At 35.7% G+C, this 26,611-nt stretch overlaps 1 protein-coding gene across 2 annotated transcripts; it reads left to right on the top strand.

The window, feature by feature from the left end:
- DDX27 (DEAD-box helicase 27) lies at positions 1-26,373 on the top strand. 2 transcript variants are annotated; one of them, XM_051976552.1, is made up of 21 exons: positions 1-169; positions 1,210-1,356; positions 16,526-16,585; positions 16,834-16,996; positions 17,344-17,390; positions 17,534-17,617; positions 17,746-17,851; positions 18,739-18,912; positions 19,445-19,595; positions 22,497-22,596; positions 22,714-22,855; positions 22,977-23,130; positions 23,357-23,438; positions 23,572-23,749; positions 24,286-24,392; positions 24,621-24,711; positions 24,911-25,005; positions 25,095-25,218; positions 25,492-25,579; positions 26,083-26,157; positions 26,246-26,373. In XM_051976552.1, exons 1-21 carry the CDS (start codon positions 77-79, stop codon positions 26,262-26,264), a joined length of 2,280 nt encoding a protein of 759 aa, XP_051832512.1. In that variant the 5' UTR covers positions 1-76; the 3' UTR covers positions 26,265-26,373. The 2 variants fall into 2 exon arrangements, with proteins under 2 accessions (XP_051832512.1, XP_051832513.1); XM_051976553.1 differs by lacking the exons at positions 1-169; positions 1,210-1,356 and adding an exon at positions 7,693-7,819.
- The last annotated feature ends 238 nt before the right edge of the window (positions 26,374-26,611 follow it).

A 26,611-nucleotide genomic window follows, 5' to 3' on the forward strand; every position in this document is an offset into this window, starting at 1 on the left:
AGGAAATAAGTGGTGACTCAAACGGAAGTGCTGCAGGATCTGCGCGCACGCTACGGAAGGTGTTTGTGGAAGCACCATGCTTCAGGATTTAGACTTGATTGGAACTATTGGGGAAGACGATGAAGGACCCCTGGAACCAGAGTCGGACAGCGGAGATGAGGAGGAAGAGGTACGTGGGAGTTGTCGGTTGCCTCTCTGGGGTGCAACGTAGTTAAGTGGGAAAAAAAAGTGTTTGGAGTTGAGCAAGAGTGGGTTTTAGGGACTGTTTCCTTTTTCTCTATTTTCAGTGCCGACTCGGACTCTGGCATTTAGTTGGTTCTCGATAAATGCTTGTTAATTGTTTGGAACAAACATTTATCTTAAACGTCAATATACAGGGCCCAGTTTATCTTCGGTGGGAGTGGTCCTAGTTGGAAAGAGGATATTTGATGAGGCGGTCACTTAATATATACTCATTCCATCAGTGTGTATAAGATTTGTAATTATAACTGTTACAAAGTTGGTAAATAGAGTGAGTGCCTAATAAAGGTACATATTATTTTGGAGGTTCAGAGGAAGAAGAGAGCATTTTCATTAAGAGTAATCCGTCTTAGAGGAGATAGTTTATTAACTGAGTCGAGAAAGCTGAGTAGAATTTCAGATGGCCCCCGGATATAGCGCACTGGACCTGAAGTTCAAATTCATCCTCAGGCGCTTCTTCGCTGTGTGACCCTGGGCAAGTTAATTAAGCCTATCTGCCTCAGTTTCCTCATCTGTAAAATGAGCTGGAGAAGGAAATGGCAAATCACTCCAGTATCTTTGCCAAAAAAAACTCTGAAGAGGTCAGGATCTTTCACTATTGAAAGAACTAAATCACAAAAGAATTTCAGCAGATGAAGTTACTATTCGTAGGAAGGTATTCTAGACTTGGGAAATTGTGAGCCAAGACATAGAAATAGTGAAGTTTGAGGAATGGTGAGGCAGAAATGTTGAAGCAAGTCTTGAAAGACAGTTTTAACTTAATTACAGAGGGCTTATTTCAGATTTTACTGAGTAAAGATGTACTTCATAGGATTTCTTCTCAATTCTCAAAAAAGTCATAAATTTTGTTTAAGAAAAAAAGTAAAAGTTTCAAATAAGAATGAGATTGTTTCCGCCCTCCAGCCTTCCTATATGTGAACTCTATTGGGCACCAACTCTGGCTCCACTTTAACCTGTTGTTCTCTTCAGGAGCCCATTTTGCTGGGCAGAAAAAAGCAGGCATTGCGGAAGAATCGGAGTGTTGATTTCAATCCAGACTTTGTTTTTACTGAAAAAGAGGGAGCATATGATGGAAGCTGGGCCATGGCTGATGTTATGAGTCAACTCAAAAAGAAGGTGAGTTTTGTAGTAATAAAGAAATTTAAGATAGGGTCCTGATTGATTTGGAGTCAAGAAAATGGGTTCCAAGACCAAAATATTAGTTACTTAACTTGACATTTGTTTTTCATGTCGACTCATAAGCTCCACTTGGAATTATGCTATGAATTTTTTAAAAAAAATTTTACTGATAGCTTTTGTTCTACCTCACCTATATTAATAAGTCTTTCTCACTTATTCTCCTCTCCCTTCTTTAGGGAACAATCCTCTCTAATAACAAAGGAAAAATAAGAAGAAAAAATTCAGGGAAATTAGCCAGTATATCAAAAAAATCTGTTACTATTTTGTAGACTCAAAGTTCCCTACTTCTGCAAAGAAAGCATGGGGAAAAGCTTGAGACCAAGCTTGAGTATTATAATTTTGCTGTATTCTTTTTTTAATGTTTTTAAAAACTATTGTTCTTTCCATTTACATTGCTGTAGACATTGTGTATATTCCTGTTACTGCTTAACATCACTTTTTTATCAGTTCATGTAAGCCTTTTCATGCTTCTCTTCCATACTCCATTGCCTTTTTACATTTCTTATATTTTGGATTTTTGATGTTTCTTGGTTAAGTCATGAAACTATCTTTTGCTTATTATAATAAACAATATTTAAGAAAAATTTTATTTTGTTAAAATTACATTCATTTTTGAATATATCCTCCTATCTTATTGACAGAGCTATACCTTTCATTTATTTATTTATTTTTAACATTCCCCCCCTTTCTCCCCCCTGGGTTATTGGGGTTAAGTGAGTTGCCCAGGGTCACACAGCACATATTAAGTGTCTGAGATCAGATTTGAACTGAGGTCCTGCTGACCTCAGGCTGATGTGTTATCCACTGTACCACCTAGCTGTCCCTTAACATTCTTTTTTTTTTTTGACTTCCTAATTGTCTCCTTCCTTACAGCTAGCTACTCCTGCACTCAGTGAGAAGGCAAGGAATATGAAACCTATTGGACATGTGAAGTCTTGCAAAACATATTTCCATTTTAACCTTATAGTTCCCTCCACTCCACAAAAAAAGCAAGATTAAAAAAGTGAAACATAATATGCTTCAATATATTTTCACAGATTTATCAATTTTCTCTTTGATGGTTAAATAGCATTTTTCATCATGAGCACTTTGGAATTCTTGTGCATCATTGTTTAAATCAGATCAGAGTAGTCAAATCTTTCAATTGATTATCATTACAATATTGCTATTACTGTGTATGATGTTTTTCTGGTTCTGCTCACTTTCCTTTTTAACAGTTCATATAAATAGTCTTTTTAGATTTTTTGGAAACCATTCCCTCATCATTTCTTAGAGCATAATAGTATTGTATCAAAGCTACAAGTTGTTCAGCCATTCCCCATTTGATGGACATTTCCTCAGTTTCTAATTTTTTGTCAACAGAAAGAGTTGCTATAATTTCTCTGATCATTAGTAACGTAGAACATTTTTTCACATGACCTTTGATTTCATTTGAAAACCTTTTTCATATCCTTTGACAATTTCAATTAGGGAATGGCCTTTTTTTTTTTTTTTTTTTTTTTTTTTTATAAATTTGGCTTGGTCCTTTATATATTTAAGAATTGAAGATTTTATTAGAGAAATAGTTTCTTGCTTTCCTTCTAATTTTGACTGCCTTGGTTTTGTTTGTGTAGAAACTTTTGAAATTTCATTTGATCAAACATCTGTTTTACCTCCTGTGATTCTCTTTCTCTTGTTTGGTTCTAAACTTTTCCCTTTATTCCTAGATCTGATGGATAAATTTTTCTATCCTCTTCCAATTTGTTTATGATATTCTTCTTTTTTTTTAAATTTGAAGCTTTTTATTTTCAAAATATACACAAGGATAATTTTTCACCATTGACCCTTGCAAAAGCTTGTGTTCCAATTTCCCTTCCTCCCCCTCAGTCCCTCTTCTAGATGGCAAGTAATCCAATATATGTTAAACATGGTAAAAACATATGTAAATTCAATATAGGCATACATATTTATACAATTATCTTGCAGCACAAGAAGAATCAGATCAAAAAGGAAAAAAAATGAGAAAGAAAATAAAATTCAAGCAAACAACAAAAAGAGTGAAAGTGCTATGTTGTGAACATAGAACAGTTCCTATAGTCCTCTCTTTGGGTGTAGATGACTTTCTTCACCACATCCAGTGGAACTGATCTGAATCCCCTAATGTTGAAAAGAACCACATCCATTACAGTTGATCATCACATAATTTTGTTTTTTGTATGTACAGTGTTCTTTTGTTCTACTCACTTCACTTAGCATCAGTTCATTTAAATCTCTCCAGGCCTCTCTGAAGTCATCCTGCAGCAGGATGAATACAGAGAGACCTGGAGAGACTTACATGAACTGATGCTAAATGAAATGAGCAGAACCAGGAGATCATTATATACTTCAACAACGACACTGTATGAGGATGTATTCTGATGGAAGTGGATTTCTTCGACAAAGGGAAGATCTAATTCAGTTCCGATTGATCAATGATGGACAGAAGCAGCTACACCCAAAGAAAGAACACTGAGAAATGAGTGTAAACTGTTTGCATTTTTGTTTTTCTTCCCAGGTTATTTTTACCTTCTGAATCCAGTTCTCCCTGTGCAACAAGAGAACTGTTCAGTTCTGCACACATATATTGTATCTAGGATATACTATAATATATTTAACATGTATAAGATTGCTTGCCATCTAGGGGAGAGGGGTGGAGGGAGGGAAGGAAAAAGTCAGAACAGAAGTGAGTACAAGGGATAATGATGTAAAAAATTACCCAGTCATATGTTCTTTTAATAAAAAAAAAAAAAAAAAAAAGGAATCATCCTGCTGGTCGTTTCTTATAGAACAATAATATTCCATCTCATTCATATACTATAACTTATTTAGCCATTCTCCAACTGATGGGCACCTACTCAGTTTTCAGTTTCTAGCCACTACAAAGAAGGCTGCCACAAACATTTTTGCCCATGTGGGTCCCTTTCCCTCTTTTAATATCTCTTTGGGATATAAGCCCAGTAGGAACACTGCTGGATCAAAGATTTACACACAGCTTGATAACTTTTTGAGCATAGTTTCAAACTGGTCTCCAGAATGGTTGGATCTGTTCACAGTTCCACCAACAATGTATTAGTGACCCAGTTTTCCCACATCCCCTCCAACAATGTCATTACCTTTTCCTATCATCTTAGCCAATATGCTATCATTTTTTATGACTAATTATGTATGTATTTTGATCACATGTTGATAATATAGTGGGAGATGTTGGTTTAGGCCTGAATTCTGCCATCTTGCTTTGCAGTTTTCCCAGAGATCTAACATCTAACTTTTCTAAATTTTTTTTCTCTTCTATAACTTTTTTATGGTTAGATTTATTTAGTTATGAGAGAGGTAAATTGAGGTCCCTCACTAGTATAGTTTTATTGTCTATTTCCTTCTGTAGCTCATTTAACTTTCCCTTTCACACTTTGGAAAGAGGGGCAGAGCCATAATGGTAGAGACAAAGCAGGGACTTGCCTGAGCTCTCTCCAGTTCCCTTCCAAACAATGTGAAATGAAGTCTCAAAACAAATTTTGGAATGGCAGATTCCATCAAGCACAGAATGAGATGATTTTCTAACCTAAGACAGACAGCTTCTTAGAAATTCAACTAGAAAGGTCTATTTTGGGTGAAAGTAGAATGCAGCTGAGTAAAGGTTGTGCCACAGCCAAACAGCAGCAGGCCTTGGGGCTGATTGAATCATCATTAGCAGCCCTGGTGGCTTCTGGCACTATTAGCCACAGATCATAAAGGGGAAAGTGTTCTGCACTGGTTTAGAAGGAGATGACAGGATCCCTTTGCTGGCTCTGGGTACAAGATTTGCATTGCCCAGATTGGATTCGCATCACAGACCTGGTTTAAAGGGCTAGGGTGAGGAAGAACACTAATACACAGAACTTGTGACCTTGGGAAATGGGGCCCTTGGTCCCAGTTCCCTGTGTACTCCCAACACAGAACACAGAAGAGTAGTGCATATGCCTGTCTTTAGACCACACCACTTTGGAAGAACTCTCCCTTCTTTCCCTGAACTAGTTCTGTAAACAGAAGGATGAGAAACCTGAAGCTTTGGGACAGTGTCACCCTCCTTTACTCCCCTCCTCCCCCAAGAGTATATTCAAAATTGATGTCAGGTAAAAAGTTAAGAAGTAGGCTAGAAAAATCAGCAAATGGCAACAACAAAATCCTGCCCATAGAAAGTTGATCTGGCAGTAGGGAACATCAAAACTGCTACATCCAAAGCTTCAAAGAAAAATGTGAATTTGTGTCAGATCCCTCAAAAAATTCCTGGAAAAGCTCAAAAAGGATTTAAAAAATCATAAGACAGGTAGAGGAAAAACTGGGAAAAGAAATGACAGTGATGCATTAAAAACAAAAAGTCTGTGGTTTGGTAAAGGAGGCATAAAAAATTCTGAAGAAAATAATAGTTTAAAAATAGGCCAAAGGCCCAAATGGTAAAAGAGACATAAAAATTCACTGAAAAGAATACCTTAAAAAAAGAATTGGACAAGCAGAAAAAGATACTCAAAAATTCGCTGGAGAAGAATGCATTAAAAAGTTGAATTTGAACATTAATGCATTGTTGATGGAGTTGTGAAATGATCAACCATTTAATTTGAATTATGTCCAAAGAGCTATTAAACTGTATGTATATCTTTTGACCCAGCAGTGCCTCTACTGGGGTCTGTACTCCTAGGAAATCGTAAAGGAGGGAAAAGGAACCAAATGTGCAAAAACATTTGTGGCAGCTCTTTTTGTGGTAATTTAAGAAGTGGAAAATGAGTAGATGCTCATCAGTTGGGAAGTGGCTGGATAAATTGTGGTATATGAAGGTAATGGAATATTCTATAAAAAATGATGAGCAAGCTGATTTTAGAAAAGCCTGAAAAGATTTACATGAATTGATGCTGAGCAAAACAAACCGAACCAGCAGTACATTGTACACAGTAATAGCAAGATTGTGCGATGGTCAGCTATGAAAGATTGATTCTTCTCAGTGGTTTAGTGATTTAAGGCAATCCCAATAAATTTTGAATAGAAAATGCCATCTGTATTCAGAAAGAGAATTGGAGATTGAATGTATATTAGCACATACTATGTTTACATCTTGTTAAGGACGATGCCTAGGTGAAGGGGCAGGTCAGTTCTCTGAAAGTCTCCACAACTGTGAATCATAACATCTGAAGGAGTTGCAAAGCAGCCTTTACTTATGTAGATGTTCCTTGTGGACTGAATGAAGTAAATTGGAAGTAAGAAGGAAGAGAATAGAGATCAGAGAATGTAACTGCCTTTCAGTCTCCTTGTATTATCCTCTCACATGAGGAGATCCATTCTGCAGGTCTGGGTTGGATCTCTAGTAGCCACTGGCACATGGCTCTTGTATCACAACTTCTTTTTTCTTTTCTTTCCAGAGGTACTTTTCCCTTTGTTCTGATTTTTCTCTCTCAATATGACTTATAAATAAATGTGTATTTTAAAAGTTAATATACATATAAAAAAGAAGTAAATTAAAAAAAAGTAGAATTGGAGAAATGGAGAAGAAAATACAAAAGCTCAATGAAGAAAATTCTTAAAAATTAGAATTTGGCAAGTGGAAGTTCATGGTAACATGTGACATCAAAGAGCAATAAAATACAATATCAAAAGAAGGGAAGAAAATCAGAACAAAATGTGAAATCTCATTTAAAAAACAACTGACCTGGAAAATAGGTTCAGCAGAGATAATTTAAGAATTATTGTACTACTTGAAAGCCATGCTCAAAAAGGAATGTAGATAATCATATTTCAAGAAATTATCAAGGAAAACTACTCTGATATTCTCAAATTAGATGGTCAAATACTTCACCAAATTTTAATTTTAAGGAATTACTTTTTTTTCTCTTCAGTCAGTCTTTGTGCTTCCTTTTCCAAGATACTGACTTTTTTTTTCTCCTGCATAGCTCTTGTTTTCCCAATTTTTCTTCTAAATCTCTTCATTGATTTTTAAAACTCTTTCTGAGCTCTTCCAGGAAAACTTTTTGACCTTGAAACCAATTCATATTCCCCTTTGAAGCTTCATATGCAGACATGTTGTTCTCGTCTGAGTTTGTGTTCTGATCTTCCCTGTTGTCATAGTAGCTTTCTATGATCAGTACTCTTTTTTTTTTGTTTTTTTTGGATGTTTGCTAATTTTTTAAAGCTGAGCTATGCTCCTAGGGCACAAGGGAGACTCTTCCAAGCTTTATTTTTTTTTGCAGGAGGATAAAGGCCTTGTCATTGGCTTTCTGCAGTGGGGCTGGTGTTGCTGGTGACTTTCCCATTGCACTGATCTAGGCAGACCTGTTGTGCTGGGTTTCAGGGGCTTGCAGTTTACCTTCTGTGCCCAGACTGATCTCACAGCTGGTCTGCTGAACACTGGCACATGGAGGTAAGCCTGAGATGCATCCACTGATCTGTGTTGTGACTCAGAGCCTCCAACTGGATTTCCTGTAGCACAGCTGCACTGGGCAGTGCTTCCCTTTTACCCAAGTGAGACAGCCCTTTCCTGAAGTCCTAAGTTATCTTAACCTGAAAAATTGTTTTATTCCGTCTTTTGTGGGTTTTGTCACTGCAGAGTTTAGAGTCTCGATTTAGCTTTTTTTCCAAGGGAAGCTGGGGGAAGCTTTCTGCCATTTCTCCACCCTCTTGGCTCTGCTCCAGAGGGTAAACTAGAAATTTAAAGAATTTACCACTTAGCTCCTAAAAGCAATCCCCAAACAAAAACTCCAAGAAACATTATAGACAAATTTTAGAGTTCCCACGTCAAGGAGAAAATATTGCAAGCAGCCAGAAAGAAATAGTTCAAGTATTGTGGAGCCAAAATCAAGAACGTAAAACATTTATCAGGGTCCATGTTAAAAAATCAGAGGGCTAGGAATATGATTCTGGAAGGAGTGTAGGATTTCAAGCAAGAATTATCTACCCTGCAAAACTGAGTATAATCCTTCAAGGGCAAACAGATAAAGACTTTCAGATATTCCTGTTTAAAAAAAAAAAATCAAATAAAAAATTTGACTTACATACAAGACTCAAGGGCAGCTAGGTGGTACAATGGATAGAGCACCAGCCCTGAAGTCAGGAGGACCTGAGTTCAAATTGATGTCAGAAACATAACACTTCCTGGTTGTGTGACTCTGGGCAAATCACTTAACCCAATTGCCGCAGGAAAAAAAAGACTCAAAAGAAGCATTACAAAGGTAAAGAGGAGAGAATTCATAAGGGATTCAATAAAGTTAAACTGTTATCATTGCTGCAAGGGAAGATGATACTTATAACTCCTAAGAAGTTTTAATTATTAGGGTTATTAGAAAGAGTAAATATAGAGAGCTTGTGTGTGAGTTGAATATGGTAGGATAATTATCTAAAAAATAAAATTAAGGTATGAAAAAATGTATTGGGAGAAGGGGAAAGGGAGAAATAGAATGGGGTAAGTTATATGACATAAAAGGTATAAAAGAACTTTTACAGAGGAGGGGAAGATGGGAGAAGTGGGGGACAGAGTGCATAAACTTTACAGATGAGAATTCTCTCAAAGAGGAAGTAACATACACATTTAGTAAGAAATAGAAGTTTATCTTACTCTACACCAGGAAAAGGGGATAAAGGAAGAGATGAAGTGGTGCAGAGAGAAGGGAGGGTAGATTGGGGGAAGTGGTATCAAAGGTAACATACTTGAGGATGAAAAGGATGAAAGAGAGAGTAGGATAAATAGAAAAACTATTGAGGAAATACAATTAGGAATTAGGAATTTGGAAAAGTTGTTAACTGTCATACTGATAGCCTCTGGAATACTTCCAGGACTTCTGTTTATTGTCCTTAAGGGCCAAAAATATTAATTTGGTATTTGCCTCTCCTTTTGAATTTGAGGGAAATTATATCTTTTCCAGAAAAATACAGGTCTTGTAGTTTTGAGCTCTAAGTAAAGATTACAAGATGCAGATGGGTCCCATAAGTCAATTAGCATTACTTGATAGAGAAAATGTGATTAGCTTCATTGAAATTTTAGTATAGCCAGTCATGATACTGACCCTGTTGTGTGTATGTAAAGAAAGTACACTCCTAACTGGAGTCAACTGGCTTTACTGAGGTGGACAGTCTGAACTGTTTTGTTAAATTATATGAGTCAATTAATAAACTGATTTTGCTCCAAATATGTATCTCAGTCTACCTTCATTAACTGTATTCAAGATATCTGTTCAGATAAGAGTGTTTCATTTTCTCCACTATAATTTTCCTTTTATGTAAGGTAATTTTCCCCATTCTTCTCCCTTCCTCTGCTTCTAGTGTATCTCTCTTGCCTCTTAATTTTTTTTTTTTTTAGATTATCCCAACATAATCAAGTCACAAGTTCCCATTTATGTAGACTCCTACCTATCTACCCTAATGATAACATTTTTAAGGAGTTATGTATTTTCTCCCCATGTAGGAATGAAACAGTTCACTTTTTTTTTTTAAGGTTTCTCTTGTCTTGTCTTTGAATGTCATTTTTTCTGTTTAGCTCAGGCATTTTTATCAGCAATACTTGTAAATTTGCCATTACATTAAATATTCATGGAGGTTTTTTTTTTTTTTGAAGAATTATGCTCATTTTTGCTGGATATTTTATTTTTGGCTGTAACCTTCATTCCTTTGCCTCCCGAAATATCATATATATTAAGCTCTCTGCTTATTTATTATGGTAGTTGTTCAATCTGGCATGATTATGACTGTGGTTCTGTGATAATTGTTTCATGCAAAGTTAAATGAGCAGAACCAGGAGAACATTGTACACATTAACAACAATAGTATTTATTAATCAATTGAATAACTTAACTCAGCAATACAATAAGACAAGAAAATTTTGAAGGATTTATGATGAAAAATGCTGTCCATTTTGAGAGAAAGAACTGATAGAGTTCAAATATAGATTGAAACATACTTTTTTTATCCTTTTTTTCTTTTGACCTCTGTTTTTCTTTTTTCTTTTTCCCCCTGAGGCAATTGGGGTTAAATGACTTGCCCAGGATCACACAGCTAGGAAGTATTAAGTGTCTGAGACCAAATTTGAATTCTGGTTCTCCTGACTTTAGGGCTGGTGCTCTATCCACTGCGCCCCCTAGCTGCTCCTTGGCTTGTTTTCTTTTGCCATATGACTAACATGGAAAAATGTTTTGTATAACTGCACGTGTATAACCTTTTTCTTTTCTTTTCTTTTCTTTTCTTTTCTTTTCTTTTCTTTTCTTTTCTTTTCTTTTCTTTTCTTTTCTTTTCTTTTCTTTTCTTTTCTTTTCTTTTCTTTTCTTTTCTTTTCTTTTCTTTTCTTTTCTTTTGTTAAAATAACTTTTTATTGACAGAACCCATGCCAAGGTAGTTTTTAACAACATTATCCCTTGCACTCACTTCTTTTCCGAATTTTCCTCTCCCTCCCTCCACCCCCTCCCCCAGATGGCAAGCAGTCCTATACATTTTAAATATGTCACAATATATTTTAGATACAAAAGGGAGAAATAACCCGGGAAGAAAAACCAAAATGCAAACAGTTAACATTCATTTCCCAGTGTTCTTTCTTTGAGTGTAACTGCTTCTGTCCATCATTGATCAATTGAAACTGAGTTAGATCTTCTCTTTGTCAAAGTAATCCACTTCCATCAGAATATATCCTCATATAGTATCGTTGTTGAGGTATATAATGATCTCCTGGTTCTGCTCATTTCACTTACCATCAGTTCATGTAAGTCTCTCCAGGCCTCTCTGTGTTCATCCTGCTGGTCATTTCTTACAGAACAATAATATTCCATAACATTCATATACCACAATTTACCCAACCATTTTCCAATTGATGGGCATCCATTCATTTTCCAGTTTCTAGCCACTACAAACAGGGCTGCCACAAACATTTTGGCACATACAGGTCCCTTTCCCTTCTTTAGTGTCTCTTTGGGGTAAAGCCCAGTAGAAACATTGCTGGATCAAAGGATATGCACAGTTTGATAACTTTTTGGGCATAGTTCCAGATTGCTCTTCAGAATGGTTGGATTCGATATATAACCTATTTCAATTTGCTTGCCTTTTCAATGTGGGGGAATGAGAAGTCAGTGAATTCTTTAAATTTCAGCTAGAAGGTGCTGTGAGCAACAAAAAGACACAGAGAATGATAAAACCAACTCTGGAGTCAGGAAGACATGAGTTCAAATTTGACCATAGACATTTAACATTTATTAGCTGTGTGACCCTGAGCAAGTCTTTTAATCCCAATTGCCACCCCTCCACCCACAAAAAAAAAAAAAAAAAAAAAAAGGAATTTCAGTTTTTCCCTCTGGTTCTATACCTCTGGATAGTTTTCCTTTACACTTTCTTGAAATAAAGTATGCTCAAGTAGCAGGATACAAAATAAATCCCCATAAATCCTCAGCATTCTTATACACCACCAACAAAATCCAAGAGCAAGAGATACAAAGAGAAATTCCATTCAAAATAACTGTTGATAGCATAAAATATTTGGGAATCTACCTACCAAAGGAAAGTCAGGAATTATTTGAGCAAAATTACAAAAAAGTTTTCACACAAATAAAGTCAGACTTAAATAATTGGAAAAATATTAAGTGCTCTTGGATAGGCCGAGCGAATATAATAAAGATGACAATACTCCCTAAACTAATCTATTTATTAATGCTATACCAATCAGACTTCCAAGAAAATATTTTAATGATTTAGAAAAAAATAACAACAAAATTCATATGGAACAATAAAAAGTCGAGAATCTCAAGGGAATTGATGAAAAAAAAATCAAATCTAGGTGGCCTAGCTGTATCTGATCTAAAATTATATTATAAAGCAGCAGTCACCAAAACCATTTGGTATTGGCTAAGAAATAGATTAGTGGATCAGTGGAAAGGTTAGGTTCACAAGACAGAATAGTCAACTATAGCAATCTAGTGTTTGACAAACCCAAAGCCCCTAACTTCTGGGAAAAGAATTCATTATTTGATAAAAACTGCTGGGATAACTGGAAATTAGTATGGCAGAAATTAGGCAAGGACCCACACTTAACACCATATACCAAGATAAGATCAAAATGGGTCCATGACCTAGGCATAAAGAACGAGATTATAAATAAATTAGAGGAACATAGGATAGTTTATCTCTCAGACTTGTGGAGGAGAAAGAAATTTGTGACCAAAGATGAACTAGAGACCATTACCGATCACAAAATAGAAAATTTTGATTATATCAAATTAAAAAGCCTTTGTACAAACAGAACGAATGCAAACAAGATTAGTAGGGAAGCAACAAACTGGGAAAACATCTTTACAATTAAAGGTTCCGATAAAGGCCTCATTTCCAAAATATATAGAGAACTGACTCAAATTTATAAAAAATCAAGCCATTCTCCAATTGATAAATGGTCAAAGGATATGAACAGACAATTTTCAGATGAAGAAATTGAAACTATTACCACTCACATGAAAGAGTGTTCCAAATCACTATTGATCAGAGAAATGCAAATTAAGACAACTCTGAGATATCACTACACACCTGTCAGATTGGCTAAGATGACAGGAAAAAATAATGAATGTTGGAGGGGATGCGGGAAAACGGGGCCACTGATGCATTGTTGGTGGAGTTGTGAATGAATCCAGCCATTCTGGAGAGCAATCTGGAATTATGCCCAAAAAGTTATCAAACTGTGCATACCCTTTGATCCAGCAGTGTTTCTATTGGGCTTATACCCCAAAGAGATACTAAAAAAGGGAAAGGGACCTGTATGTGCCAAAATGTTTGTAGCAGCCCTATTTGTAGTGGCTAGAAACTGGAAAATGAATGGATGCCCATCAATTGGAGAATGGCTGGGTAAATTGTGGTATATGAATGTTATGGAATATTATTGCTCTGTAAGGAATGACCAGCAGGATGAATACAGAGAGGCTTGGAGAGACCTACATGGGCTGATGCTAAGTGAGATGAGCAGAACCAGGAGATCATTATACACTTCAACAACGATATTGTATGAGGATGTATTCTGATGGAAGTGGATTTCTATGACAAAGAGACTTAACTGAGTTTCAATGGATAAATGATGGACAGAAACAGCTACACCCAAAGAAGGAACACTGGGAAATGAATGTGAACTATTTGCATTTTTGATTTTCTTCCCGAGTTATTTTTACCTTCTGAATCCAATTCTCCCTGTGCAGCGGGAGAACTGTTCGGTTCTGCAAATATGTATTGTATCTAGGATATACTGCAACATATTTAACATATATAGGACTGCTTGCCATCTTGGGGGGGGGGTGTGGAAGGAGGGAGGGGAAAAAACGAAACATAAGCTAGTGCAAGGGATAATGTTGTAAAAAAATTATCCTGGCATGGATTCTGTCAATACAAAGTTATTATTAAATAAAATAAAATTTAAATTAAAAAAAAAAAAAGAAATAAAGTATGCTCTTTTTAAGGTCGTGAGTTTCAAGTAATCCAATAATTCTTAAATTACCTCTCCTTGATCTTTAGGTCAGTTTTTTTTTCCCCAATGAGATTTAATATTCAAAAAAAAACAACAAATTTTTATTTAAAGTTTTGTGTTTCAAGTTCTATCCCATACCCTCTTCCATACACAATTATGTAAAACACTTCTGTACTAGTCATTTTGTACAAGAAGACTTGAATAAAAGAAAAAGAATGAAAGTGAAAAAGTGAAAATACTCAGCATCAATTCATGTAAATCTTTGCAAGTTTTTCTGAAATCTCCCTGTTCAAAATTTCTTATAGACAATAATATTCCATTACATTCATATACCACAGCTTGTTCAGCATTGCCCAACTGACGGATAGCCACTTAATTTCCAATTCTTTGCCACCATAAAGAGACTTGCTATAAACATTTTGTACATGTGGGTTCTTTTCCATTTTTTATGATCTCTTTGTGATATAGAACTAATAGAGATATTGCTGCATCAAAGTGCACAAAATGACTAATAAAGAAATCTTTTACATGGTTGTATATGTATAACCTATAACTCCTTTTATCTCAGGAGGGGTGATAGAATTTGGAACTCAAAACTTTAAATAAAAAAAATTTTTTTAAGTGAAATACCTCATTGAGGGAAAAAAACTGGCCCGAAGGAGATCAAGAAATGATAATTTAAGAATTAATGGATTACTTGAAACCCATGATCTTAAAAAGAACATAAACATTATATTATAAGAAATTATAGTGGAAAAGTACCCAGTTTTGTGCAGTTTTATAGTCCTATGGCATAGTTCCAAATTGCTTTTCAGAATGATTGGATCAGTTTACAACTAAACTAACAATAATTAGTGTTCCAGTTTTCCTGTATCCTCTCCAATATTTGTCATTTTCCTTTTCTTTTATATTAGCCAATTTGAGAGGTGTAATTGGTACCTTAGATTTGTTTTAATTTGCATTCCTCAAATCAATAGTGATTTAGAGAATTTTTTCATGATTATAAATGGTTTTACTTTTTTTCATCTGAAAGTTGCCTGTTCATATTCTTGACCATTTGTCATTAGGGAAATGACTTATTCTTATAATTGACTTAATTCTCTATATATTTTAGATATGAGGGCTTTATCAGAAAACACTGGAAAAATTGTTTCTCAGCTTTCTATTTACTTCTAATCTTGGTTGCATTGACTTTATGTAAAAACTTTCTAATTTAATGTAATCAAAGTTATTTCACATTTCATGATGTTCTCTATCTCCTGTTTGGTCATAGATTCTTCATTTCTCCATAGATCTGACAGGTGAATTATCCTCATTCTTCTAGTTTGCTTATGGTATTACCCTTTATGTCTAAATTGTATATCCATTTTGACCTTATCTTGGTATAGAATATGAGATATTGGTCAATGCCTAGTTTTTGCTATACTTTTTTCAGTTTTCTCAGCAGTTTTTGCCAAATAGTGAATTTTTATTTGAGAAGCTATAGTTTATGGATTTATCAAACAGTAAATTACTATCATCATTGACTGCTGTGTCTTGTGTACTTATCTATTCTACTGATCTGTTTCTTTTTTTTTCTTTTCTTTTTTTTTTTTTTGTGGAGGGAAGGGGAGGGGAGAAAAAGGGGAGGAGCAAGACAGCTGGGATTAAGTGCCTTGCCCAAGGTCACACAGCTAGTAAGTGTTAAGAGTCTGAAGCTGGATTTGAACTCAGGTCTTTTTCACTTCCAGGGATGGTGTTCCATGCACTGCACCATCTAGCTGCCCCTCAGATGAATTTTATTATTTTTTCTAGCTCTGTAAAATAATTTTTAGCAGTTTGATTGGCATGTTACTGAATAAGTAAATTTAAGTTACGTAGAATTGTCATTTTTTCTAATTATTTAGAGAGGACTTTATTTGTGTGAAAAGTGTTTTGTAATTGTGTTCATATAGTTCCTGGATTTTGTTTGGCAGATGACTCAAATATTTTTAAATTGTCTACATTTTTTTATTTTTTAAAAATTACAGTAGTATTCTATTTTCAAATACACGTAAAAATAGTTTTCAACGTTCATTTTTGTAAAGACTTTGTGTTCCAGATTTTTTCCCTATCTCTCTTATCTCCCCTTTCTGTTATAAGTTAATATGTTTACATACGAACTTTTACTGCTGTTTCTTTAACACCCACAGATTGTGTTGCTGCCATGTCATGGTGTGTTCCTAGCCAATTCCTCACCCCAGTGTCATAAATGACTTCTTCTGAACTAAGTTGTCTTGGTTAGCGAAATGTCTCACCCTGGCCTATTGTTATCTATAAAGCTCCTGAATTCAGTTTTTCATAATTTCAGTTATTTCTCATTTCCTTTGAAATTCTAGACTTTTATTTCTTCAAATAACTTTTATTATTTTTCCTAGCTATATAAAATGCTTCCTTGATAGTTTGATTGACATTTCATCTATAATTCTTATCATATTACAATATGTATATAAATCTTGTTTTAATAAATGCTATGTCATCCTTTTTTTTTTTTTTAATACTTAGGCTGCCCAACAATGAGCATTAAGTATTCTTTAAAATATCTTTCATTATTTTTCTCAAATGTTTTATAATTGTATTTCTGTAAATCACAATTCTATATCACGCTGTTTTACTTCACTTTTCTTTTTTTGGTAGAGAGCAGCCACAACACTAGATGACAAGATTGAGAAAGTTCGAAAAAAACGGAAGAATGAGGTGAGAAAAAGGGCACTGATTTTTTTCACAATTAAACCCTCAACTTTGTTTTCTATCTAGAATCCCACAATTTTCCTTTAATGATTTAGTATGGGTTTTTTTTTGTGTTAAGTTGGGGCAAAGAGTGTTTCTAATATGTACTATTAATTATTTGGAACCCATATATAACTAATAATACAGTTGACCTAGATATCTATTTTCATCCAACTCTAGATTTTCTTGTGAATATAAAGTTTTGATTTCCTTAGGAAAAAGAAGCCAAATCTGGGAAAACAGACGATGAGAAGGAAGGAAATGCGGGTTCTGAGAAGGAAAACCAAGATGAGTCCGAAGAACATGAGGAAGAGACAAAAGATGAAGAATCAGAATCAGAATATTCATCAGCTGATGAACAAATTCTCACCAAAGCAGGTAAATGTTATGTTGTGCAGTCTTGTAAAATAAATAGAAAAGAGAAAGCCTATTTCATATGGACTTTCTCTCTTATATGCTTCTTGTTGTATTAAGCTGTTTTCTTTTGGATTCTGCTTTTTGCTCTGCATCCAATGGTTTTCTGGGGGCTATCTTCCTTCTCCTATTATTAAATCTTTTCCAGCTGATTTATGCATTTATTTATAAGATACTTTCTTTGTGTGAAAACACAAACTGAGACTCAGTTTGGGTAAAAAGTCCTTGAATTCTATTCCAGGTCTTAGTATGCAGGGAATAACAGTAAATAGGAGATATGCCACATAATCATTACTGTGCTCCTTCTATAGATACACTGAAAGTGAAGAAAACGAAGAAACAGAAGAAAGGAGAGAAGGTGATTATGGCTTTGGGAAATCCTGATGCTCTGTCCAAGTCCTAGGAGACTTTTTGATCATGAAGGGGTTATCTGGCTTATATATTGTCACTCTTATGAAAATTACTGATTACTGATTTCTGGCTTCTGTTTTTTCTCTGTAGGAAACAGGTTTTTTTGAAGATGCTTCTCAGTATGACGAAAACCTCACATTCCAGGACATGAATCTATCTCGACCTCTCTTGAAGGTATAAGGCTGTTTTGAGTGCTATAAGCATAACTAAAAAAGGTTGGCTTTGGGTAGGGTATAAGTATTTGTTTTTTGTAGTTTATAGGAATATTCATTTTCCTGTCTAACTTAGTTGTATCTCCTCAGGCTATCACAGCTATGGGTTTCAAGCAACCTACCCCTATCCAGAAGGCCTGCATTCCTGTGGGTCTATTAGGGAAGGACATCTGTGCTTGTGCAGCCACTGGGACAGGTAAGAGATTGAGAAAAATGTAGATTGAGTGATGTCTTAGTAAGAAAATTAGAAGTCTCATTTGATTGATGCATGTCATTTGGTAGCTATAATTAGCTGTTTTAGTGTTACTATCAGTATTGATTTTAAGTATAAAACTTACATAGAGAGAAAATATTCATCTGAATGTGAGCCACATCTCTAGTTACAACTCTTTGAAAGGACTACCCCCCAAAAAATTTTTATAAAAAATTAAAAACATTTACTTTTGTTCAAATATAGCTGTTTTATTTTAAATATAACTGCCTCTAAATGTCCTTATTTTAAAAATGGGGATAGTAATAGTATATTTTCAATAGGATTGTTGTGAAGATTAGTTGAAATAATGTAGGTAAATTGACAAACTATAAAGTACTATGTAAATGTCAGTCTATTTTAATTATTATTACTGTTATAACAATATTATGTTATATTCAGATTTTCATACAAATCAAGTTTTCGAGTCAAGGGCTAGCTTTATTTGAATCTATATAGTTTTATATGCTGTAGTTCTTGATTAGTAGTACTTCATTCATTATCCTCTTTAATCTTTCCCTTAATTGCAACCAGCCAGTTGGTTAATAGCACTAAACTGGGAAGGCCATTGAATCCATAATATAAGGGGTATATATCAGAAAGAAAGTAGGTTTTTAACTGCATTTGGGGATCAAGTATTAATTTTCTTAGGTTATTTTGTATTATCTAGATCTTTGCTTTTCTTATTATTGTGAAATGTCAAGACTTGATACGCTTTGCCCTTATCAAGAAACATTCCTATTATCAGATGCAGACCAACATACACTCTAAGTAAGTTTATACCACTCTTCAACCTTCTATTTACTTTCCATCATCATCATCTTTCTTTTCAGGTAAAACAGCTGCTTTTGCCCTTCCTGTCTTGGAGCGTCTTATCTATAAACCTCGACAAGCTCCCATAACTCGTGTACTTGTGCTAGTTCCCACTCGAGAATTAGGCATTCAAGTACACTCTGTCACCAAGCAGTTGGCCCAGTTCAGTACTGTTACCACTTGCCTTGCAGTGGGTAAGTTGCCTGTTAAAATCTAAAAACATATTAAAATGACATTCTAGATTATTTCTAGAATTTGTTAATGAAAGATCCACCGCTATGTGGTCCAGTGTTTAATATAAGTCCAAAAAAAAAAAGTCATTCTTTCTCTTCCAAAGAGCTTCTTTTTCCTCTTATTCTTATTCTTTTGCTACTACCATTAAGGAAAGAATGCTTTTGGCATCATTTTCCAAGGTTTGGACTTCTTAAACTTCCAGAACCCAAATCCTATCAAGGTTGCCAACTTTATTAATTATTCTAGATGGTGTTACTTTAGTTGTTTATACAACTATATATTATAGTTATATTTACATATAACTATATATACAACTATATAAGTTGTTTGTATCAATTATATTGTAGTTGATAACTGGGATGGATGAAGGATGAGAGAGCAAGTCTTCTGACATTGATTAATCTAGCATCTCATTTAATGTCTTAGCTGCTTTGCTTTTAAAATATTGTTTATTCTAAAGAGTCATGACTTCATTGGGCTCTTCTTCCTTAGGTGGCTTGGATGTGAAATCTCAGGAGGCAGCTCTTCGGGCTGGACCAGATATCCTCATTGCCACACCAGGCAGACTCATTGACCATCTCCACAACTGTCCTTCCTTCCATTTGAGTAGTATTGAAGTACTCATCTTGGATGAAGCTGACAGGTAAGTAGAAAGTATGGGGTTCTGGTGACTGGGATCCAAGAACCTCCATCAACAACCATAGCTCATATTATCCCTATTTTCCAGGATATGGTGCCCACTTTTAATAAAATATTGTAACATTTTCATTTCCGTTAACTAGCATAGATATTTTTAAAAATGAACTAGGGTTTTTTAAAAAAAGAAAAATATACAAACTTGAAACCCAATAAAAATAAGAGGGTATAATGATTGTAGATGTGTCTGAACCTTGAATTATCAACAGCAGGAGATAGATATATTATTATTATTATTTTATTATTATAGCTTTTTATTGACAAAACATATGCATGGTAGTTTTTCACCACTGACTCTTGCAAAACCTTCTGTTCCAACTTTTCCCTTCTTTCCCCCCACCCCCTCCCCTAGCTTGCAGGTAGTCCAATACAGATACATATATTATTAATGTAATAGTACCTGTGTATATATTTGTGTCAAAATTTCTTTTTTGTTTGACTTCCTGTGCATATTAGACTGACTTTTTGCTGTTAGTACCTTTATGAGGTACCAGCAATTCCTTATATCAGTGAAGTCTCAGGTCTGACGAAAAAAACCCCTCCCCAGACCAACAGACTTGTTGCTTCTGGCTCTGCTTTTCTCTTTCCCGCTTTGTGCCACTTTGTGTAAGTCTTCTTATATTCTGTTGAATTTTTGTAATATAATGTAATATTCCATTATGTTAATATGCCATAGTTTGGCTTTTTTTTACAATGCCTAGAAACTGATATTGTTTCCAGTCTCTTGCTATTAAAAATAGCAGAGCAAGGATTATTTTTATACAGAAAAGATTGCTTTTTTATAATTATTATCATCCTTCTTTGTATTATTCTTTTGTATTATCCAATTGTGGGCATTGATTGTGTATGCTTTTGCAACTTTACTTCCAGATTGCCTTCCAGATAACTTTTTAAAAAATTTTTGCGGAGGCAGTTGGGGTTAAGTAACTTGCCCAAGGGTCACATGGCTAGGAAGTGTTAAGTGGCTGCGATCAGATTTGCACTCAGGTCCTCCTGACTTCAGGGCTGGTATTCTATCCATTGTACCACCTAGCTGTCCCCAAATCATATATATATATATATATATATTTTAATAACTTTTTATTGATAGAACGCATGCCAGGGTAATTTTTTACAGCATTATCCCTTGCATTATTCTGTTCCAATTTTTCCCCTCCCTCCCTCCACCCCTTCCCCCAGATGGCAAGCAGTCCTTTACATATTGAATGGGTTACAGTATATCCTAGATACAATATATGTGTGCAGAACCAAACAGTTTTCTTGTTGCACAGGGAGAATTGAATTCAGAAGGTATAAATAACCCGGGAAGAAAAACAAAAATGCAAGAAGTTTATCTTCATTTCCCAGTGTTCTTTCTCTGAGTGTAGCTGTTTCTGTCCATCTTTGATCAATTAAGGCTCTCTTTATCGAAGAGATCCACTTCCATCAGAATACATCCTCAAACAATATTGTTGTTGAAGTATATAATGATCTCCTGGTTCTGCTCATTTCACTCAGTATCAGTTCATGTAAGTCTCGCCAGTCCTCTCTGTATTCATCCTGCTGGTCATTCCTTACAGAACAATAATATTCCATAACGTTCATATACCACAATTTACTCAACCATTCTCCAATTGACGGACATCCTTTCATTTTCCAGCTTCTAGTCACTACAAACAAGGCTGCCACAAACATTTTGGCACATACAGGTCCCTTTCCTTTCTTTAGTATCTCTTTGGGGTATAAGCCCAGTAGAAACACTGCTGGATCAAAGGGTATGCACAGTTTGATAACTTTTTGAGCATAGTTCCAAATTGCTCTCCAGAATGGCTGGATGTGTTCACAATTCCACCAACAATGTATCAGTGTCCCTGTTTTCCCACATCCCCTCCAACATTCCCCATTATCTTTCCCTGTCATTCTAGCCAATCTGACAGGTGTGTAGTGGTATCTCAGAGTTGTCTTAATTTGCATTTCTCTGATTAATAATGATTTGGAGCATATTTTCAATTTCTTCGTCTGAGAGTTGTCTGTTCATATTCTTTGACCATTTATCAATTGGAGAATGGTTTGATTTCTTATAGATTAGAGTCAATTCTCTATATATTTTGGAAATGAGGCCTTTATCAGAACCTTTGATTGTAAAAATGTTTTCCCAGTTTATTGTTTCCCTTCTAATCTTGTTTGCATTTGTTTTGTTTGTACAAAAACTTTTCAATTTGATATAATCAAAATTTTCTATGTTGTGGTCAATAGTGATCTCTGGTTCTTCTTTGGTCATAAAGTCCTCCCTCTTCCGCAGGTCTGCGAGGTAAACTATCCTATGCTCTTCCAATTTATTTATAATTTCATTCTTTATGCCTAGGTCATGAACCCATTTTGACCTTATCTTGGTGTACAGTGTTAAGTGTGGGTCAATGCCTAGTTTCTGCCATACTGATTTCCAATTTTCCCAGCAATTTTTGTCAAATAGTGCATTCTTATCCCAGAAACTGGTGTCTTTGGGTTTGTCAAACACTATATTATTAAAGTTATTGGCTGTTTTGTCCTTTGAACCTAACAAATCATATTTCTTAAATGATATCCTTTGTCTTGTCCTCTGTACTTGCTACTGTTTTTTTTACCACCCTAGCCAAATACTGGTAAAGGAAACTAAAGAAAGCCACTATGTCAGGATACCCTGTCATAACCCTCTTGTTAGAAAGCAGTCAGTTATCGTGTGGTTGCTATTTGTATCTTGTCTGAATGTTAATATTCGCATTTGAGATCTTGTATTTGGGTCTTCCTCTGCCCCAGCTTTCCTCTGATGTCTTGGGCCTCTTGCTCTTTGTTTGAAGGAGAGTGTCTCATGCTGGTCTTCTTTTCCCAGGATGCTTGATGAATATTTTGAGGAACAGATGAAGGAAATCATCCAGCTGTGCTCGCACCACCGCCAGACCATGCTCTTCTCGGCCACTATGACCGATGAGGTGAGCCTCTCCCTTTCATCTAACGTTTGTAAATGCAGCTTGGCATGCTGAACGGTTGTCTTGAGGGGATCCTGCTTTGTTTTGTAAATGAGCTAGAGTTGTTTTCATGTCTGGCAGGTGAAAGATCTGGCCTCAGTCTCACTAAAGAATCCTGTCCGGATCTTTGTGAATAGCAACACAGATGTAGCTCCATTCCTTAGGCAGGAATTCATTCGAATCCGACCTAATCGAGAAGGAGACCGGGAAGCCATTGTGTCAGGTGAGACTTGAGGAACCAAAGTGAAAGATGTGGAGGAGGTTTTCCTCCTGCTTTTTTGGGTTTGGGCAGGTGGATGATAGTGATGACCGTCTTCTGCTCATGACTTTTCTCTTCCCTTCAGCTCTTTTGACACGAACTTTTACAGACCATGTGATGCTCTTCACCCAGACCAAGAAACAGGCTCATCGTATGCACATTCTTCTAGGGCTTATGGGGCTGCAGGTGGGAGAGTTGCATGGGAATCTCTCTCAGACACAGCGTCTGGAAGCTCTAAGGTAAAGATATGGAGTGTCTTGGAAATGAACCCAGGAACTTCACAAAATTCATTTAAGCCTCCCTAAGTCATATGGGGAAATGCAGACTTTCTCATTAAGATGTAAAGTCTTAGTATCAGAAGTAGAAACAAAAATTAAGATGTTCTAACTGTGCTCTCCACTAGTCAGTGCTCCCTGTTTCAACATTTGTTGGGCCACTTTGATCCTTTCTGTTCTTCATTTCAAGGCGCTTCAAGGATGAACAGATTGACATCTTGGTGGCCACAGATGTGGCAGCCCGAGGACTAGACATCGAAGGTGTCAAAACAGTAAGACAACTAATCTTTTCCCCACATTCCTGAATGAACGTTTGTGCCTAGTTTGGGAAATGTTTTTTTTTCTTGTTTCTCAGTCCCCCTTAGACTGATTTTGCCTCTATTATACTAAATTTCTTCCTTCCAGGTCATCAACTTTACAATGCCTAACACCATCAAGCATTATGTGCACCGTGTAGGCCGAACAGCACGTGCTGGCAGGGCTGGACGCTCTGTGTCCCTGGTGGGAGAGGAGGAGCGTAAAATGTTAAAAGAGATAGTGAAATCAGCTAAAGCGCCTGTGAAGGCCAGGATCCTTCCTCAAGGTAAGTGCCCTGGAAATCTTTTCATCAGGAGTTCTTCCTCTCTCCTAGCTGAGAAATTTGACTGTAGGTGCAAAAAAAGTGTTTGGATTTTTCTTAAATCCTTTTTAGTCTTTTCTTCTTCATTTAAGTTTATCTGTATGGATCTGTGAGTTTATTATTATGTATAATGCTTCACTGACATAGATCATAGACTATCTATGCCTTCTCATCCTGTACAAATCTTTGTCTTCCATAAGAGGTTCTTTTGGTTTTTTTAGAATGTTATAAATACCTGCTTATCCATCTGTCCCTTACTCTTACTATATGAATGACCTAGCTCTTTTTTTTTTTTCTAGTTATATCCTTAATGATTTCTTTTATGCCATTTCTGAGCATCATGATTGGTCACCTCTAGCCTCTTCATCTCTTGATTTGTTTGTTGCTTTTACAACTATACACACACACATACACACACACACACACACACACACATACATACATACACACACATAAAACATATGACTGTGTGCAATTTTAGTTTTTCTTACTCTCCTTAGATGTAATCCTAAAATTCCGAGACAAGATTGAGAAAATGGAAAAAGATGTATATGCAGTCCTTAGACTGGAGGCTGAGGAGAAGGAAATGCAGCACTCAGAAGCTCAGGTAAACAGCAGTAGGAAATGGCTCTTTTATTTTGCTAGGGAACCTAATTTTTTGGTTCAATTTTCGTCTTCTGTAGGAATTTTGATATCTGAATGGGATCAGAAACCATCTTAGGTTTCAGACTCTCTTCATTGATGGTATTTTGTAGAATAATGCATGCGCTAAAACAGATTTCCTTATCTGTGACCAGTTCACCAATCTTGAAAGACACGCTTGACTTTCTCACAGATAAATACAGCAAAACGACTCCTAGAAAAAGGGAATGAAGAACCAGAACGGACCTGGTTTCAGAACAAAGAGGAGAGGAAGAAGGAAAAAAGTGAGTCATGTCAGGCTCTCCTGATATATTTTAAGAGTCATAATCACTCTCTCAATAAGAGAGAATAAAAATCTATAATCAGGGACTTTCTTTAAAGCAGAGCTTTTTACTTTGTGATTGTTGACTCACTTTAATATAGAAATTTCATTGCTTAGAAAACAGTTCTTGAATTTTGTGTCCTCTTTCTTTCTTTCCTTAGTTGCAAAGGCCCTACAAGAATTTGACTTGGCTTTGAGGGGGAAGAAAAAGAGAAAGAAGTTTATAAAGGACTCCAAGAAAAAGGGGGAAATGACAGTGAGTTGGAGTCTGAATGTCTGAAGTGTGGAGAGTGTGGTGGGTTACTGGTATCCAGAACCTTATTCATATTTCACCCTTCTCAACAGCCAGAAGAAAGGTCTCAATTTGAGATTCTGAAGTCACAGATGTTTGCTGAACGGTTGGCTAAGAGGAATCGAAGGGCCAAGAGAGCACGAGCCATGCCTGAGGAGGAGCCAGCCTCAGCCCCAGGTAGGGAAACATTGTGTAATTTCAGTGTTGGGTCTATTACTACAGCCTGTGAAAAGGGTAAATGATCAGGTTACAGTGGCCATTTATTTTTTGGAATAGAAGTCATTCTTCCTTTGATCCTTGATAAATCAGGCAGGAACATTGTCTTATGCCCAACTAGAATACCACTACATAAATTTGGGCTAAGAACACCTGGGAACTTAATGAAGAATACATTGAAATTTGTCTCAAGGTACTGGGTACAAAGTATTAACTTAATCTTTCCCTTTATAGGCAGGAAGCAAAAGAAGGTGAAGAAATCTGTGTTTGATGAGGAACTTACCAACACTAGCAAGAAGGCTTTGAAACAGTATCGAGCTGGGTAGGATTTTAAATCATCTATAAAATTATTTACATTATCTATATGTATATTCTACATTAGTTAAAATGATGTATTTAATGAAAATGTAAAATAGAATGACAGCTGCCAAAGTTCAGGAGTCATACAGAACCCTAAATTTAACATTATTTACTATTGTGCTCATGTTTTTTGAGAGTCTGCAAGTTGGCATTTGACATAATTTGCAAAAGTAGATAAAAACTTAGAACTTCAAGACTAATCTCTAGACTTCATGTCTCCTCTTTGATTATCTAGAAATGAGAAATAGTTTTTCCTGTAAATGTATTACAAAGACAAGCTGAGGAGAGAAGCTTACCCTGTATGGAGTTTTCTCCAAAAGACATGTTCTCTCTCTCTTGCATCAGAGCATGAAGATTTTTTTTTTGGGGGGGGGGGGGAGAGGAAGGAGGCTATTGGGAACAATTGTGGGGGAAAGAAAATTGTCCAGTAGTTAACTTCCTGCTTGACTGCTATGTTGATCACAGCCCCACCTTTGAAGAAAGGAAACAGATGGGATTACTCCACTCAAGGAAAGGAGGAAACTTTAAATCTAAATCCAGGTAAAAGCTGTCATCTTGGTGATTAAGATCCTGGTCCCTCTTTCAGTAAGTAATATATGACTATAATTCTGTTGATTTCTTTTCACAGGTACAAGAGGAGGAAGTAGCAATAGTTACCTGAAGAAATACTACTTTACTTTTAATCCTTTGTCTAGGAAAATGTAATTACATTGTTCTCTTTGATTATAAAAATCCTCTTAAAAAGCTCTATTAAAAGTGTCAGTAGTTTGCATTTATTTTTAAATAACTGATCTTTCTTTGAGCATGATTACCCTAAAGTCTTGTTGTAATATATCCTTTCCATGCCAGACAAAAACATTCTTAACACTCCCTGGCTAGGACATCAGCTCAACTCAAACAGTAATTGCATTAAAAAAAAAAAAAAAACTGGGGGTAATTTGTACCATAATTCTCCTAAGAGGAGGAGTTAGGGATTGAGAATACCATTCCTGCC

Source organism: Antechinus flavipes, chromosome 2 (genome assembly GCF_016432865.1).
Source record: "Antechinus flavipes isolate AdamAnt ecotype Samford, QLD, Australia chromosome 2, AdamAnt_v2, whole genome shotgun sequence".
Classification (NCBI taxonomy): Eukaryota; Metazoa; Chordata; class Mammalia; order Dasyuromorphia; family Dasyuridae; genus Antechinus; species Antechinus flavipes.

Coding starts and splice junctions, on each gene's coding strand:
- DDX27 (XM_051976552.1), top strand. CDS start 77: ATGCTTCAGGATTTAGACTTGATTGGAACTATTGGGGAAGACGATGAA. Junction 22,856..22,976: donor CCGGGAAGCCATTGTGTCAG/GTGAGACTTGAG, acceptor TCTTCCCTTCAG/CTCTTTTGACACGAACTTTT. Junction 25,219..25,491: donor GGAGCCAGCCTCAGCCCCAG/GTAGGGAAACAT, acceptor TTCCCTTTATAG/GCAGGAAGCAAAAGAAGGTG.